At 31.7% G+C, this 19,433-nt stretch overlaps 1 protein-coding gene across 1 annotated transcript; it reads right to left on the bottom strand.

The window, feature by feature from the left end:
* Positions 1 to 17,951: 17,951 nt before the first annotated feature.
* Positions 17,952 to 19,223, bottom strand: LOC120086608 (SAUR-like auxin-responsive protein family). The gene has a single exon (XM_039043340.2). The coding sequence runs from the start codon at positions 19,136 to 19,138 to the stop codon at positions 18,686 to 18,688; it is 453 nt and encodes a 150-aa protein (XP_038899268.1). The 5' UTR covers positions 19,139 to 19,223; the 3' UTR covers positions 17,952 to 18,685.
* Positions 19,224 to 19,433: the final 210 nt, after the last annotated feature.

Here is a 19,433-nt window from a genome sequence, read left to right as displayed (position 1 = left end):
GAAGGTTTCTTCATAGTCTACCTCATTTCTTTGGGTAAACTCTTTTTCCACGAGTCTAGCTTTATAGGTCTGTACGTTACCAACTTGGTCTCGTTTTCTCTTGTAGATCCATTTGCAACCAATCTGGTTGATCTACAAGTTCCCAGAATAAATTAAAGTACATTGACTCCATTTCAAGGTCTATGACTTTTATCCATTGGTCTCTATCAACATCCTCCATTGCCTGTTTAAAAGTCAATGGATCCTCTAAGCCATCATCATGTATAATGACTTGAGTTTCTATTAAACCCATGTAACGATCAGGCTGATGAACAACCATCCCACTACATCTAGGCATTCTTAACTCTTGAGAATAATGTGAAGTACCAGTTTCATCAACAACTCTTGTTGAAAACCAACTTGATCAACAACTCTAGTTGATCTATCTGTAGTTTCTATATACATCTCACCTAATATTTATTTACTGTGAGGTTGATGATTTTTAATGTGATCTTATTCTAAGAATGTTGCATTTGTTGATACAAATACTTTATCTTCCTGAGGATAATAAAAATAACTACCTTTTGTCTCTTTAGAATAGCCTATAAATAGGCATAATTTTGAAGACGTTCCAATTTCTTTGGGTTCTACACAAACATATGTGTTGGGCATCCCCAAATCCTTAAGTGACGTAAACTACCTTTACGTCCTCTCCATAACTCGTAAGATGTTTCTAAAATTCTTTTCGAGGGAACCGTGTTCAAAATATATACTGCAGTCTACATTTCATATCCCCAAAAAGAATTTGACGACTGAGCATAACTCATCATAGAATGAACCATGTCCAACAAGGTTCTATTTCTCTTTTCTGCAATATCATTTTGTTGAGGTGTGTCAGATGTTGTGAGTTGAGACCGAATTCCATGTTATTTCAAATAGTCCTGAAATTTTAAGTCCATATACTCACCACCTCGATTTGATTGAAGTGTTTTAATCTTTTTACCTAATTGATTCTCAACTTCTGCCTTATCTTCCTTGAACTTTTCGAGTGTTTTGGACTTATGATGCATTAGGTAAATATGCCCATATCTTGAATAATCATCTACAAAATGGATGAAATATTCATACCCACATCTAGCTATAACATTCATCGGACTGCAAAGGTCCGATTGTACCAACTCTAAGGATTCTTTGGCTTTAAGACCTTTTCCTATGAATGGTCTTTTGGTCATCTTACCCTCAAGACAAGATTCACATGGAGGTAAAGAGTTATATTCTAACTGATTTAGAAGTCCACTTTTAACTAATCTCCCAATCCTATTGAGACTAATGTGCCCTAATATTAAGTGTCAAAGATAAGCTTTTAGAGAAATTTTTCGTTTCTTATTTTAAGTTTTAGCTGTTTTAAACATCTCTATATTTAAATTGACTTTTACCTCAGTTGGTTTTAACATATATAAGTTATTCTTTAGATTTGCAAAACATACTTTATTACCTTTTGAAATAATGAACGTTTCATTATTTTCAAAAGAGACTTTGTAATTTTGTTCTATCAAACATGAGATAGAAATTAAATTCCTTTTCATAGAAGGAATGTAATAACATTTTCAAGTAAAATATGTCATCTTTAACAAATAACTTTATATCTCCCACTGCTTTAGCTAAAACAACCTCCGTGGTTCCTACCTTAAAGGTTGTCTCGCCTTTTGTAAGCTGTCTCTAGGAACAAGTTTCTAGAGCAAAAGCAAAGATATGATTAGCGACAACCGAATCTATTATCCAGATTAATTTATCATTTTCCACTAAGCATGTCTCAATGACAAGTAAATCATATTTACTTTGTTGTACCTTTTGGTCTGCAGAAGAACAGAGAGATTGAGGACATTCCTCTGTTAAAACAAACTTTAAATCATCATCTGCTAGTATATTCAATTTCCATGTTGAATTACTATTAAACATGTCGGAAGCGAGTAAATTTGAAGAATTCAACATGCTGAAATTATAAACAAATTCTAATTAGTAAAATGCTTTTAAACTTTATCAAATTTTAGCAAAGTAATAATGTACCCACATTTCATTATTTTATTTGCAACGATACTATAGTGAGTCAGAATAAGTGCTACCGAGGGATAGTCAGATACTCCTTCACTAAAGCAAGACATTCTTGACTAAATACTATCTCTAGAATAACTCATATTTCGATAGTCATTTAGTTATCATTTTTAGTTAAGAACTTACTAACACTTAGTATTTATGTACGTGTAACCCTCCATTTTCATATATTAGAGGTTAACAGCCCTAACGATGCTACTGAATTGGAGAGACAAGGTTGAGAATTGACCTAAAAAATCCTATCCATTTCTGGAGTTTGAGTTGTTTCGAATCCTATGTTACTAACCTCCGAGGAGATAGTCATCGTAATAACGACTAGCATAGATCGCATAAAGTCGACAAGCAGGCGCAATATAGGAATCTCACGGTCCAAACTAATGAAAGAGACCGCAAGACACGTTGACACATATCCTTTACCCACTTACTATGAACTACTTCCCCTATTCACCTTAGTATTGACCCATGCAAACACTTTCCTAATGGAGCAATCGAGGTATAATCGACATGAAGTTGCATGGATCTCACAGCGTGAACTCTTAGGGACGTGAAAGCTAAGAACAACATATCCTGTATGTTATTATTCTCTCACTGAAGTGTTCTACTTGTTTTTGAGTAAATATTTATTTAGGTATGTTTCGGCTAATCAAATAACTTAAGTCTGGGTGATTTTCCAAGTATAACGATTGTATTTGGAATTAACCTACAATGTCTAGGTGATAAATCAGTTTTAAAACCTCACACCGCTCACGTATGAACATAAAACCAGGTTAATAATGCTTAATTATTCGACCATAATCCCCAAGTAGGAGGTGTTCCGTAGACCATCAATTTATGTACCTCTAGCCTTAGATAGGATTATATATTGGTTGAGTTTGTAACTGCAGTTTTATAAGACAACGACCTATTTTAACTATTAAAACAAGTTGTAACTTATCTTTGTTATGAATTTTAAACGTCTAACTCAATTTTATAACAACTTATAAAACTTTTAAACATGCTTTTTGCATCCATAACTATCATCAAGCATTTCATGATTTAATATAATACCTTACATTAAATACTTGAAACCCTAAACATGCATACTATATATTATAACATACCTTCAATGCATGCAATATGCTTCCTATGGTGGGATTTTAAATCTACATATCATGCTATATGCACATATAAGATTTATTTAATTATAGAATACATCACATGCATAAATAATTAAACATACACATTGATATGTACCAGTTTTGGCATTTAAAGCAAACAAACGACCTAAATTATTACAATGATCAACAAAACCGGTTTCAAAACACTTATGGACCACACGAACAGACTCAAACTGGACCTGAATTGGACCTCTAAAACATCAAAATGAGTTGAACCGATCTGGAAAGGGTTTAACCGGACCTCCTTGACCCAAACCGGCTGAACCGGTTCACTTGAATCGTCGATTTGGGCTCACGCACACTTTCTGGGCTGGGATGAACAACACCACAATGCTTCATCCCAACATTGCAACACCACAGGCTGGTTCCTTCAAATCTAGGATGAAAGATGAGCAGCGTTGCAATGCTATAGAGGTAATGTCACAACGCTGCTTGGCAGAAGCTTCAAAACCAAAATTCTTTTGCTGAGCACCTTTGCTTCTTTCTTCAATTACATCTTAAATGCAACTCTATAGACTCTAATAAAATTACAGATACTTAAACACACATCAAGACCCATAAACAAAGAGTTAATTACAACATAATGAAGAGAATTTAATGCCAAAAGAAAAAAAACCTCATATCAGTCCATCATTTTTCATACATCTTATGAAAAATACCCACCATGCTAAAATTAACACGAATTGAGTGCTTAAATCATGCTCTGATACCAATTGTTCGTTTAGAAAAGCAACCAGTGGAAGAGTTCAGGATCATTAAGCACTCTAATTCATTAATTTTAGCAACAAATTAAGCATGTTCATTAAAAAAAATGGTTTCAGAAATACCTTTGAAGAACACATTTGATCTTCAAATTCAGCTCCAATCTCCTTAGGCACTAAGTGTAGACCACCAAAACAATTTCTCTACTATTCTCTAGGACCTTAGATTGAGTTGTGGGATTCAAAATGATATGAATTTAGGGAAGAATTTGAGAGGAGAAAAGCAATTTTCTGGGTTTGTTGAAGAACACTTCTTCAACCTCTCCAATATGAAAATCTTAGCTGCATGGTCATTTCTTCAGCTCTAAAAGGTGTGTTTTAAGTAGAAGGCCCATGTAATCATATTGCCCAAGCATATACAACTCCAACTTCAACTTTGTAAGTGGAATTTTGAAAAGTGAGTCAAAACTCATGAATTGGAAAAATCCACCAAATGAGTTTTTTCCAATTTTCAAATTTTCAATTAATATTCAATTTTAATCAAATTAAAATTGATTATTGAATTTCCAAAAATCAAAATCAATTCTATTAAAATTGATTTAAATCAATTAAATAATTTTATTAATTTAATATCAAATATTAAATTAATTAAACACCAAATCTACTACCATGAATCTCTATTCATAAAATTAATATTTAAATCATATTTAAATATTAATCAATTCTCCATTTTTTTTAATTCAATAATTAAACGAGTAATGATATCACATATAATTAATAATTTCTTTAACTCTCCTCATGTCACTACATGAATAAATCAGGATCATTTCATTTGTAGCACTTTACATCAAATTGTAACAACTATAGAGTGGGTCGTACCCAATAGTGTTACCACAATAAGGTACCCAACCTTATTCGTATACTATAGATCATTTTGACTAGTTACTTGAACCCAATATATTCTTATGTCTCCACATAAAGTTCAAGTACTCATGTAACAACCTTAGATCTTAAGTTCATTGGATTTATTTCTTCAACGAAATGAGCAGTTCATATATTCAATAACTAGTTTATTGAATCAAACCTCAATAACATCTTTACTGATTAATAGAATAAGTTTATTGTTTACAAACCATGAGTTTTAGGACATAAAACTCGACATGTTTTGTTGCTAAGTGTTGATGTTAGTAGTTGGAAATTACTTACACATGAAATTTTCTTTCTTTTTTTTTTTTTAATTTACTGACTTAGTAACATTATTGGTTGTTGGAGTATTGAATGTGAGATTAACTATTGAATATGAGTGGTGATTGGCTAAGTGTTAGAAAGAAAGAAAGAAAATTGTGTAGGTGAATCAAGTGGGTCGAGAGTGAGGAAGATAAGTATTTGGTTGGAAACTCAATTTTGGATTAATTTCCTAAAATTATAAATTAATTTAACTTGATAAAGTTATTAGGGATAAAGAAGATAAGAAAAAATGAGAAGAAGCCACGTAAAAGAGCAAATAAGTAGTTGGTTGGTTCAAAATGATTAGATGAAGAAAATGCAGTTTTTAGCAATATACGAAGGGAATTTTTGAGCCAAATGAAAGCTGATTGAGTGTAGCAGATACCCTAGGGATGTTGGAGTGATTAGAAATCGAAAATTTTGAGAAAATTTGAAAAAAGAAAATAGAGGTTGTCTGAAAATCAGGTAAATCTAAGCTTGCTGTTTTGAAGAATTTTTCAAGACACTTGGAGGAGGATTTTGACGCCTAAATTTTTTGTAAGCTAGTTAAAAGGACCCTCTTGAGTTCCATAAAATTTATTTGAAGTTTATTTTATTGTAAATAGTGTTTTGAAGTTTTGGAAAATTGGGTGGCAACAAGAAAATCATTGGGCAAAGGCAGCAGTTAGAGACCCTGCAGGCATGCCCAGCCCGTGCGCGCATGATGCCCATCCACGCACCCTCATTAGAATTGTCTCGCGTGCACCTCACGCCCATTTTCCCAACCCCACGCCGCATCGACGTTTGCCATGTCCAACACCCCACAATGCGCGCCCCAAGCCCACACCCACTACTGCTCGCCTACGCCTATTTTAGCTATCCATTGGCCTTGCCACCACCATTTTGAGTGTTGGTGAGCATTGTTTAAGCCAAATTAGGATTTTTCTTTATACTTTAACCCTAAAATGAATAATTTTGGGTTTTAAAGTGATCTTGGGCCATTTTGGATATTTTGAGAAAAATGGACTTAAAGAGAAAAATGTAAAGGTTTAGGGTTTAAAACGAGTTCAACTGGTCTTATGGAATCATCAAGAGCTGTTTAGGGTTATTTTAACCTTTTGTAGATGTCTAGTAACTTGGGGATCTTATTTTAGGTCAAATTAAGATTGGGAAGGCTTATAAGTTAAGGAACTTGTGCCCGTGACTGTGAGTGGTTTATTTTATAGTATTTTGATATGAAAAATATATGTATGATAGTATGCTATGATTTGTGAAATGTATTGGTATGATCTGTTTGTACTTGACTATTATTTCATAAATGTTATGATTTCTGAATTTTCATTGATTTTATATGCTCTGAATTTATAAAAATGTAGTTTACAAACTACTTTTACTTTATTATGTTTTGTATGGTTTATTAAGAAAACCTCTTGATGGTGGAATAAATGACATTGAATAGTTTGTGAAAATGGTTTCAAACTACTAATTCTTGTACCCAAGAGATGGTTCTTTTCCATGCTACTTGGATGTGTTTTAGTTGCACCACTCAAGAAATCAGGGGGCTATCAAGGTTAGATGTGGCCAGAGATACCAGAAAGTCTAGAGGAACATGTGCCTGTAGTGCCACCCAGGCTATTAGGGGGCTATCGGGGTCATATGTGGCCAGGGTATACTGGGAAGTCCAGAATAACCTAGGCCTGTGGTATGTATATATGTTTAATCTTGAGGTAGCTTTACGTGTACATATGACTTTGTTATTTGGTTTACACCGCGAGGGGCATTCCTTGTCTAGAGTAACCCGCCGTTGTAAATGAGTATTTGGGTACAGAGTTTATGTGATTTTCTGATAACTCCTGAATACTTTATAATATGTTTTATATGAGATATGATCATGCCACTGTTTTATTAGTCTGTGTTTAAGATGTTATGGAATCTTTTATACTTTGTATGATGTACTCAATGATTTGGCCAACCTTACTAATGATTTAGAAAGAGAAAACTTATGTTCATATTAAATTACCACTCACTGGACTTTAGCTCATGCTTTTCAATGTTTCATGTCCCCCCCCCCCCCAGGTAGCGATAAAGTTCCAGATTCAAGCTGAGTTGTCCACTGCTACACAAGGAGGGTCTCTTGCTATATTGTAAGTCTACATATTTTGAAGTCCTATTGTAAATAGTTTGCATAACACGAACATATGTATTTGAGTTTTGGGAGCGTGGGACAAAAGTAATTGTTTGGTTGTATAGTTATATAAAGTGTTTCTGTAGTACATATACTTTGTTGATGGTTTGTATATAACTATAGATGGGCAAGTTATGAAATGTGTTTGTGAATGTCAAGAAATGGAATATGTCGAATGGAAAGTAAATGTATTAAATGATCATTGTGTAACAATTCAGGTTCATGTACAGATTGAGTTGGTTAGTTGGATGCTAAATGTCATCAGGGAAGATGATTTTTAGCATCTTCACACCTCTTTGATTAAGTGAGTAATGGACAGGAGGGGGGACATATGCCAATTTACATAAATGTCTAAATTACATAATATCCTTACATTCTACAGTGAGTCCCTTTTTCAAGAAATAATTTTATGAGTGTGACAATTTTAATCATTAACTTATATATAACTATCTAATTCATCTATTATCTTTAACAAATAGCAATATAAAATTCTTCATAAACTCATGAATTTTCATTTAAAAAAATTGCACAAAAATAAATTTGACCGCCGCATAAATTAAGTACCGATTAATATTCCCAAAATATATAAATTTCTGTTTTTCTCTTAAAAATAGTTATAATATCAAATCGTATATATGTTCAATATCTCAGTAAATGCATAATGGGAATTTTTTTTTTATGATACTTGGAGTGAGAATTTATTAAACGGTTAAAATTACAAATTTTTTAAAGTTTAAAGTTAAATCCACAAATTCAAAATTAAGGGATCAAATTGATACAACCAAATAGGTTTACGATCATCTCTAATATTTCATAGTACATCAAATAATATAAAGTATAGTTTTTTTTTTTTTAAACATAGTTGACATATGTATAACAAATCAATCTTAGACAATTTGAACATGACTCAAATAGTTAAAACATATACTATCGGTCAAAAGGTTTGACGTTTGAATCTATTAGAATTTGAAACTGACTATATTTGTTTAAGGGTGATTGATACTTTTTAATTTAATGGTTATCTCAAGAAATGTCTCACAGGACATCTCTTGAGTTGCTAGTTCTACAAATTATTTTTTTCTTTTTCTATTTTTTCTATGATCTTATTTTTCTTGAGGATTCTTTTCTTATTTAAGCTAAGCAGATATTGAATGAGTCTAATTATCTTTTCCGTAGTGTCTTTTTAAGAGCAAGTTGTTGTCTTCTAGGATTGCCGCTCTTTAGTATTTTGTTTGAAGAGTTTTGTTTTCGTGGTGGTCGAACATGAGAACTGTGATTCAAAATCATTGTTGATCCTGAAGTTGTACTTGTGATCATTGTTGCAGTAAGCTTCGTGAAAAGATTGTTCTTGGTCTTAGGGGGAGCCTAAGATCTCATCGAGAAGGGATTCTCCATCTAGAGGTGTGTATAAAGGCACTGAAACCAATCCGACCGGTAAAAAAATGACCGAATTAAGGTTGGTTGGTCGGGGCTAGGACTTGGTCGGTTGGTTTTCTATTTTCATATAAAAAATGTGGAAAGTCGATCGACCGACCGATATATATTAGTTTTTGTTTTAACTTTTTTTTTTTAAAAAAAAAAAAAAAAAAAAGTTTACAAGCAAGCCCACTATCATCAATCCAAGCCCAAGCCTACTACTTTAATATTACTTTATTATTATTACTTTTATGTTGCCTAATTTCCAAAACCACTACATGATTGATTTAAATTTTAAAAAGTTACAAATTATGTTAACCTAACAATAACACTTCATCAATTCACATTCCTTTTCATTCTTCTTGGCTCTGCTTATAATATATATATTAAAAAAAAATCACAGAGTCGGCAAGAACCGACTGACAATCGAATTTTACACATTTTTTTGGTTGATTTTCGATGCCAAATTTCTCCCAAAACCAACACCGACCAACCATTACACACTCATATCTCTAACTTAAGGTCTAAGCTCATCACATGAAGAGGTTTTCACAAGAATGTGGAAACATTACGGTTGAGAGGAAGTCTCACACTTAGTGGAAGTTTAAGTGATTGTTTACTAATATTCTCATACTTATGGGAGCTTAAGTGTTCATTTATTGAATTAAATTATCCATGTGTCATTGTACTTGTCGTATGTTTAGAAATAAGTACAATATTGTAATTGCTTGATTCATATTACTAAAAGTATCTTTCTAATGGCACACTATCTCTCAGACGTAAATGGTATTTCACTTTGTATTTTGTCTATCTTAGTTTATCTCTTTACTTTTTTATTGTTGTTGCAATTGTTGATACATCATGTGTGGCGTTATTATATTGTATGGTCGATTACCTTGATTCCAAAAAACCTCCATCATCCTATATTATTGAACTAAAAAAAAATCAGCCTAATAAATAAAAAAAATATAATTTGTATATTTTCTTGGAGGCAAATAAGGATTAGATTGGAGTCGAAAATTAATAGCCTAAATCAATAAATAGAGTTAAGTGAGTCAAAGTTATGTCTAGATAGAGTTGATGAATATAGGTGTAAAGTGTAGAAATTGCGTAGTTGTCGTGCATGTATTTTAATGTCTCACATAAATTCACTATTATACAAATAATACTTAGGGGGGAATTGATGATGCATATAGCTGTCAAATTACGCAAAAGGTTAAGTGAGTGATCTGATTATGGCAATTCTAAAAGGGATAAAGAAGGGATATGATATATGTTTCCTAAGTGGCTTTATTATCAAGAGTAATTCCATTCCATTTCCCACCTACTCTCAAAAACCCTCTCCCCATTCAAATTATACTCTCCTTTTTTTATGGCTACTTTGAGATCCGTGGCTACCCTCTATCCAATACTTTCTTGACACGTGGACTTATCTTTATAATCTCATCATTTTTCCTTAATATGGCTCTATTAATATTTAGCATGTATTAGTGATTAAGAAATTTGTGATTTTAATCCTTCATTCTATTAAATATGATATCAATCTAGGAATTTGATATTTGACAGAAAATAGAAAATGAAGAAATGCAAAGGATGTGTAAAATCATTAAAATACTTATAAAATAATTAAGAAAGTGTAAAAAGAAGTGCAAAGGAGGCAAACGTGGTCGTTTAGTAATTAGCATTTTCTTTTTTTTTTTAGAAGAAGTTGGCGGCACATGCAATAAAAAAAATATATATATATAAGATATATCATATGTTATGAAAAGCCGTGTTTGATATTTTTAAATAATTTTTCCAATTTCAGTTCTACCAAGACCTTTTATTGAAAAAAAAAAAAAAAAAGTCTCACATTGATATTTATAATATTTATTTTATTGTTGAAAACGTTGTTGTGTCTTTTTATATATCTCTAATGTGACTTCTCATCAAATTAAAATCCCTAAATAATATCTCCACATATTTTCCCATCACATCTTTATCTCTAGCTATTTTGTTCAATTCTACACTCAATCGTATATGACCTTTATTTTTTCTTCTTTTGAGTTTACTTAATTTAATTAAATATAAAGGATCTTTTTTAAAAAATGATTGGAGAGAAATTGACTTCAGAAAAATAATGAATTAAACATATAATATAATATTCTTATGACTTGAAAACAAAGAATGACTTGTAATTGCTTTAAGGATAAGTGAGAGACATCAATGAGTTATAGAAGGCAGAAAGATAATGAGGAGATAAATCTTAAAATATTGTTGATTTTAAATTTTAAAATTGAATTATAATGATAAATTTGAAGGGGTTTACTTTGTTGGGAAGTAAGAAATTTACATTAATGGGTTTTGGGATTTTATTTATTTCTATATATATATATATATAAAAAGAAATTAATGGAATAAAATTATAGGGTTGAAGGGACCCACGCGCTTACATGAGACAGCTTGAATCCACAATCCATTTTCCCACACAAACAAATCCTCTTTCCACCCAATGTCTAAAATTAAATGGTGATTTTTTTGTTTTATTATTATTTTTAATATCGCTCATTGGATTCTATTTGTTTGCCTTTGGAAATTGGAATTTCTTTAATCCAATTTCACCTCTTTTTTCTTTTTTTCTTTTTTTCTTTTTCCTCTCTCTCTATATTTTCATACTTCAATGGGGATCTCATCCTTGTGCAATGTGTACCTTCTTTTGTTTTTTCTTTTCACATTATTAACTTTCTCTTGGAATTAAGAGAGGAAAGAATCAATCAGTCGAGTGCAATGCAATATTATTCTTCCATACTTTTTTTGTTGTATTAATAAAAATATGTTTTTTTTTTTTACACTTATATCTTAAATATTTCATTTATTTTTTACCAATAAAAGATTATATTTGTATTTCCAACCAATTTTTAAGTTTCAATTACAATGAAATCGTGGGATTCTAGAGATAGATGGATTTTTAAATTTAGATTGAAGTATTTATAAGATTTATAATTATTATTATTATTATTATTATTGACGAAAAAGAGGAAGAAGAAGAAAACAGTCACACATGAAAAGTTAAGAAAATGGTGAATATCAAATACTAAAAAATTAAATGTTGTTTTCAAATATAGAAAATTGAATTAATTTATTTACAAATATATTAAAATGTGAATGTCTATTACTGATGGACATATAGTGGTATAAAAGTTTGGGTTCTTTTCTTTTTGCAATTATTTATGGAAGAGATATTTTATGTAATTGTAACTATTTTCTACATAATATTGAGAATTTTCTAGTGTGTCTTTTCTTTTAATTTACTTATTATTTTATTTGCTTTTTCTTGTGATGGTAGTATGAAGTTTTTTTCGCCCAATATTAGGAAGGTTAAGTATGTACTTTAACAAAAAAAAAAAATCATAAAGAAAAAACTAGTTTTGAAGTGTATGTTATTTTATAATGTCTCAAAAATTCACACAATTTTTCTTTTTTTAAAAAATAAAAAATAAAAAAGTGTCCTATCATTCTGGCTCCATATTAGACCGAAAAAAAATGGAATGAAAAGAAAAAAGAAAAAGAAAAAGAAAAGAAAAGAAAAGAAGAACTTTCCTCATAAAAGGGAATCAATCACCTATAAGGTTGAAATTGAGAAAAATAAAAAAAAAGCAAAGATAAAAAGTTTTGTCGGTGTTCCATCTTAATCTTTGGAATGGTGGTTTTAAAATGGACCCAAAAGAAAGAAAGAAAAAAATAGTAAACATATGGGTTTGTTTTTTTTTTTAAAAAAAAAAAAAAAAAAAAAAAAAATTATTTTCTTGTGAGTTTAATGGTGATCTTAGATTAGACAAAAAAAACCAAAACTCTATTAAACTGGGCCACAGCTAAATTGGATTTATAAATAGGGCTTTTAAATTAAATTCATATGGGCCCTTCAAAACTCTTCCCCTAATAGCCAACACATTCTTCTTTCCTCTCCTTAACCTTTTTCTGCCTCTCATTCTTCAAGTACAGGCAATTCCCTCTTACAATTATGATCAAATTTCTAATTATAATTCATAAAATACAACGAAGTACATTGGTAACGCCATCATTATCTTACTCCATAATAATCAAACATTTGTTTTTTTTTTTTTTTATATAAATATATATATATAATATATCGAATTTGCAGTCATTAATGGAAATCTTGGTAGTAGATCATGATGGGCAATTATTACCTATAATTAAGAAACTTTATTTTTTATTTTTTGGTATCTGGTTTTGTCTTTTTTGGTGCCTGGATTATAATCCTAGTGCCACCTTGTGTTAATAATGGATTTGTTTGTTTAGATATTGTTGTGGAGAAAAGGAGGTAATAGATAGATTTAAGGAGATGGAAATGATTGCTAAAGGAATTAATTGAATTGAGAAAGAAAAATAATGAAAAGGCAGAGCGTGGTCCAAAACTAAGGTTTTGTTTGCTTGTGACATAAAAACACAGAACCTTTCTCTCTGTGTGTAGAAAAATTGGTAAGCTTTTGTTTGGGGTTATTACAGAAACAGAGAAGGCTTTGATTATTATTGTCGTTTTGGTTGTTTCTTTGTGTGTGGAGGGTGTCGTTTCATCCCTGCTTTAGAAGCTGCAGTTTTGGGAAAGCAGTGTCTTCAGGGCATGCATTACACACTCTTTTAACTTTCACCCTTCACATGCTTCTTATTTCATTCTGTAATAAATTTATTACAGTGTTGCAACAATATAACTTACAGTTTAGCACTTTTAGATGTACAAAAAAGAACAGTTAAAAGTGTTGAATTTGTATCAAATACCTACTAAAAGCATGCAAAATTTAGATATCTTGTTAGATTCGTAAATCTAACCTTATTTGAACTTGTTCAATCGTGTATTTGTAATTTGAGAAATAAGAAATAAGAATCTAGACACTAGTGTAGTACTTGCCACAACGTCTTCAATGAATAAGTTAGTAAGAGTTTTCTTTTTGTTATTGGAATTTGGGCCTTCAAATATTGATCATTCCTCAATGTTTGGTATTGAATTAGGTATGTGCGAATTGCACACTCTAAAATCAAATTGGTTGTCCTTGTTCTCATAGGGTGATCCTCATAGGTTTGAGCTTATAATTCACTTGGCACAAGGTATTTCAATATCAGATCTTGTCTTTTGTCTCATGTGAGTCCATGAACCTTGGGTGAATTTAGTACGAACCTTTTCAAATCTAAATCTATCCGTATAACACACACAATTGTTACATTAATGACGGTATGATGATGGAATAATATTTTCATTCATTTTTAATTTTTGTCTCTTTGTCGACATTCACAAAATAGTGAGAGTGGGAGATTAAAAATTACATGGGTAATTGAAAGAGGACAAAAATAACACGTATTTTGAGAAGATGAATAAAGGAGATAGGGAGAGAAATGAGGTGGGTGGTTGGGGAGAAATGAGTGAATTATGCTGTTTAAATACACAAGCATGGTTGTCTCCAACAACCAGCAGAGTGATTAAGGCTGTCTTGTGTTTGATTTAGACTTTGTCTTTCTCCCTATCATTCAGCCATTTTTAAAACCCACTTTTTCCCCCTTCTCATTCCTATGCTCTCCTCTTCTTGAAACCCTAGTCTAAAACCCACCTTTTGCCCAAGCTTTCATTTGGGTAATACCTACTTAGATTCTCCTATAATTTGGCTACTTTCTAGGAGTCCTTTCAAACAAAAGAAACAAATTAACAACAATAATATTTTGGTCAATTCTAGGTTATATCCATCTTTTTCTGTTTTACCTTATTGTTCAACCACATTTTGTCACTTGATCAACTTCTTTCTTAAATTTTTTTTGAGTTTTTCCTTTTGTAGCATACTATAAGTAAACTGCAAAAAGATAAGTTAAGTAATTACTAATTATTTTTCATGTTTGTTTAGGAAGATATTCGATTAATTGCATATGATATGATGGATTTATACATTATTTTAAAATAGTGGAGCTCTACACTAGAGTTGCGAGGTAGAATTTTGAGAAACAGATGGATTCCTTGAAGTTGGGCTTTTCCATAGATGATCTCGTTTGTTGTGGTCGTGGGTTTTCATATATGGGCCTGGGGATTTCCAAATGGGCCCATACAACGACCATTCCGGCTCAAGGAAGCCCATGTATCATTTGTCCATCACTTTTCCCACTAATATAAATAGAAACAATTGTAAATATTGTAATCAAACCTAAAATATTAACAAAGATAGCATAATATAAAAATTTTATAAATATAAAAGAATTTAGATCTAGTTGTTAAAATCTATCGACAATAAACTCTATTGCAAATAAGATTAAAGTCTATCACCGATAGATTTTATTATATTTACGATTTTTTTAAAATATTGTCATGTACTTAATTATTATCTCTAAGAGTGATACCTATCGAGAAACTAATCATTAACTAAATGTTTATATTATGTATTCTTTAATTTGATCCTTGAATCTTTTAAAAGTTCGTACTTGGATTAAGTCCTATTGATCACTAATTATTTTAAACAATGACCATACATGAATGGTTAAATTACAAATAAAGGACAACATATGTTAAAACAATTTATGTTGCAATATGTTGTTTTATTTTAATTCATGGACTTTTCGATGTTTAAAATTAGTTATCATTGTTTCAGTTCAATAGATCTTCAAAATACTCATTATGCTTAATTCATTTTTAATGTTTTAAATATATATATATATATATATATATATATATTTTGGGTACATTTTGGAAACATATTCACATTGTCATACCTCTCCTCATATAAAATTATTTTGCAAAATAAAATTATTATTAAAATAATTTTGATTTAAATTAGCTTCACAACCTCAATTTTAAATTTTATAAAGAAGGGACTCAATTTGAACATTTAAAAGTTACAATGAAACAAGAGGAGAGAAAATATTAATAAAAAAATGTAATTTAACCAACATTAAAAAAGCGTAGAATCTAATCTAAATAAATGTTTGAAAACATACATATTGAAAAAGTAGTCATTAACTATTACTTTGAGGAAACAAGGTATTTGACTGGCAATGATAATCCCATAAAAGTACGGCTAAGTCGTTAAAATGAGTTTAATTCAATAGTAATTGACAAACCTAATATTTTAGAATTGTTTCAACATTAAAGTGAGATGGGAGGTTCGGTATTCCATTCCCACAATTGATGTACTAAAAAAAGTACCGTTAAGTTGAAGAAGTTGATTTAAAAATAAAAAATAAAAAAATTGAGAAAAGAAAGGTCAATTGTTTCTATTTTTATTATTATATTTTTTCTAAAAAAAAAAGTCAAATTTTGAGGGTTTTTTTTTTTGGGGCATTGTGTTGTGTTGGTACACAATCAGAATTAAATTTCACATGTTACTCATCATCTACTCCACACATTCTCCTTCTCACGCGGGGAACTGACGCCGTGGGGCTTTATATTCTGTCCCTCATCTTCATATTCCCACATACACCCTCAATCCCATAACTTTTTTTTTTCCCATTTTGAATTTCTATCTCCATATATATTAATTTATCTGTTTTTAAAAAACAGAGGCTAAGCTCGACACCACAAAAAAATCGAAGCTCTATAAAGCAAAACCAAGCCCGATGTCCAATTATAGGCATTGGGCAAGAGAAACCACAAGCCAAAATGCCTATAGATCTACCTCCACCAAGCTTATAGACTTTGAAAGCGTCCCAACCCTAGGAGAAAAATGAGAATTATAAACTCTAGGTTATCCCACACATATACATTATTACAACTTGGAAAGCTAAACTTCAATTTCATACCAAATTTTTAACCCTTGCAACTTTCTAAAAGTCTACGATCTAACTTAAGCATAAAGACAGTGTGACAAGAATCACATTGATGTGCAATTTTATACATAAAGATAATATAAATTATTTATATACTATCTATAAAATCTTATCAAATTAAAAAAAAATGAAAATTAACTTTTAAAAATAAATGGACTAAATTCTAATTTTCTTCAACGATAGTAAATATAAAATTTAACCAAATATCCAACATTAACCCACCAAATAAGAGACGGCTGCACGTTTCTCTGCTTCACCAGGGCAACATGACACGGCCCATAAGAATTGGGGCCCAATTCTGAAGTTCCCAATAATTGTGTTTTTTTTTTTTTCTCCTTTTCTCCCTCCCCCAAATAACCTCTCCTTTTGTTTTGGTATTAAATATGTAGTACCTTAAATCACGCTCCTTAGTTGTTGTACAATAATTAATACGGCCTTGCACTAAGCCTTACCAAAAATCAATTTCCCAACCTACTTGAGATTAATTATCGACATCCACACCATCATGTTCAATTTTATACTAAGGTAACTCATCTATTTATCTTCAATCTCTTCTTTTTCCCTTTCCTAAATTCTAAATTCTAAACTGAGTTTGTGGTGGTGTAGAACACAAATAATTCTATAACAAAATGTAATACATGTCAAACCATTTCTTTAATTTTCTTATTAGATCTTGGATTGTTCTAAGGACATCCATCCAAAAATATAGAAAGACACGAGGAGAAAGTATATTTTCTCAAGTATGACAAAGACAAACACATACGTACTTTAAGATACCGACATTATAAAAGTTTTCCTATTCTAAGGAAGAGATGGATGACAAGTGAAAACATCCACAAAAACAATGTCGCTATCTTTTAGAGATGCATAGTAAATTAATGCCAAATCAATCATTATTTTAGTAAATAGAAAGCTCAAGAGCATTATTTGTGCAACCTATTTTTCTTTCTATATGGTTTGACTTAGGCAATCAATATCATTCCTCCTTTTTTGCCAAAGTGAAGATAAACATCTAAAGTAAAAAAAATTAAAATTCCCAAAATCTCATTTGTCTTGTGCTAAAAATATACATGTATATAATATGTTCCTTTCTCGCTCAAATTTAGCTTTTCCATTTGCAAAAATGGATATTATGAACAAAGCATAATTAGCAACAAAACAGACAACGTAGCTGGACCATATAATAAACAATTTGGGAGTTGATAAACTAACTTTCCACATAAAGCATATAAATTGATGACAAATTCACAACAAAATTTAGTGAGGAAATTTCAGGGGAAAAAAAAGAGGAGGAAAATTACAGTACAGGAAAAGGGCACGAGCAATGTCTGTGATATACACATGGATTATAGTATGAGACAAGGACATGTCATGTAATAAGAACAAGAAAATACGAAAAATAAGAAAAATAAAAAATATAATTGAGTTTTTAGTATATCCCTCCCAATTGAAATGCCACAGAAACAAAAGGAGTCAGGTGAAACAGAGCAAATGGGACACATGCCCTTCAGTTTATTTTATATTGCACATGTCTTCCCATTGGAGTCTCCCCTGCCCCGATTACAATTTACAACCCTTTTTTTGTTTTCCTTTTCCTTTTCAAAAGAAATCAACAGTCACATTGGAATTGGAATTAGAATTGGTCTATAAGATTTCCCATTGAATAATTTCAAATCAATCACTTAATTTACAGAAAATAGACCTCTGGCCGAATTAGCAACACTTTCTGTTCTTCTTCCTTCTTCCTTCTCTGTTTTGCCCCGACTCCGATTCGAGCTCGGGACGACACGGTGAAATGATCCCTCCACCAGTTTTTGCCATCTCCATAAGCATTCTCCGGAGCTAAAACTCCCTCCCCAGTAATCACATTATACTTTCTTAACTTTTAAAGAAAAACCCTCCTAACTCCGCTTGCCCCTGTTTTTTGTGTATGTGGCAAGTGGGATTGTGGGGGGTTCAAAAAAAGGGGGAAAAAACCCAGATTAGATTAAATTAAAATTACAACCCCATCTCGGGTAACTCAACCGAGTCAAATCTGGATCTTTGACTCGCTCTCCTTTAGCTGTTGTTCTTGTTCTTCACTTTTCTGCAAAGTTGCTGCCAATTCAGACGGATTTACAAAAAGACCCACATTACCAGATGGATTTCTCGGCCAACCCATGAAGCAAAGGTCGAGATTCCGGCCACAAATCAAGCCCGGTTCTGATTCCGATATGACAATAACTTTGAAAATCGTCCAATTTCACGAACCGGCCAGAGTTCGGAGACTCGGATCTGGAGATGAACCGGATCACTTCTTCAAAAACTGACTCCTCACAAGGGATTGCCAAAGGGCCTTGATTGGTGAACCCGTACTCCTCTTCTGCTTGAACCAGAAGCTTCTTGAAAATCGGGTGGTTCAAGTATGTAGCCCGGACGACAAACCGCCGGCAGCTGGTTCCAACGCAGACAGCCACGTGTCCCGCGGGTACGTCGGAAGGGATGCGATTAGCTGACATTCTAGCCTTGTTGCGCCACCGTCGGAGCATTTGTCGGAGCCTGACAATGTGTCGGATTTTGCTGCATTTTCCGAGTCCGGCCGACATTTTCCGATAGGGAGAAAAATAAAAGACAACGTTGAAGGTGAGATTCGGAGGATGTGTTTGGAAGTTGGGGAGTTTTTGCAATGGCAATGGCGGAGGGTTTTATAGACATTCTCTTGACGAAAATACCCCTTCTTTTCTTTTATATTTACTACGGGCCGCTTCTATTTATTTATACGTACTGCGGTATTTTTTTAGTTGATTTAAGTCTCCTCCTCGTCTCATATTCCATAAATAAATAATAACTGTACCAAATGATAATATTTCGAAAAAGAAACATCAAACTTCAAATTGACCT

Source organism: Benincasa hispida, chromosome 9 (genome assembly GCF_027475165.1).
Source record: "Benincasa hispida cultivar pf3 chromosome 9, pf3_genome.v1.1, whole genome shotgun sequence".
In the NCBI taxonomy this organism is placed as follows: domain Eukaryota; kingdom Viridiplantae; phylum Streptophyta; class Magnoliopsida; order Cucurbitales; family Cucurbitaceae; genus Benincasa; species Benincasa hispida.
This window is presented reverse-complemented; position numbering and strand designations above follow the sequence as displayed.

Bases quoted from the DNA above. Each gene is read 5' to 3' on its own strand.
- LOC120086608 (XM_039043340.2), bottom strand. From the start codon at position 19,138: ATGTCGGCCGGACTCGGAAAATGCAGCAAAATCCGACACATTGTCAGG.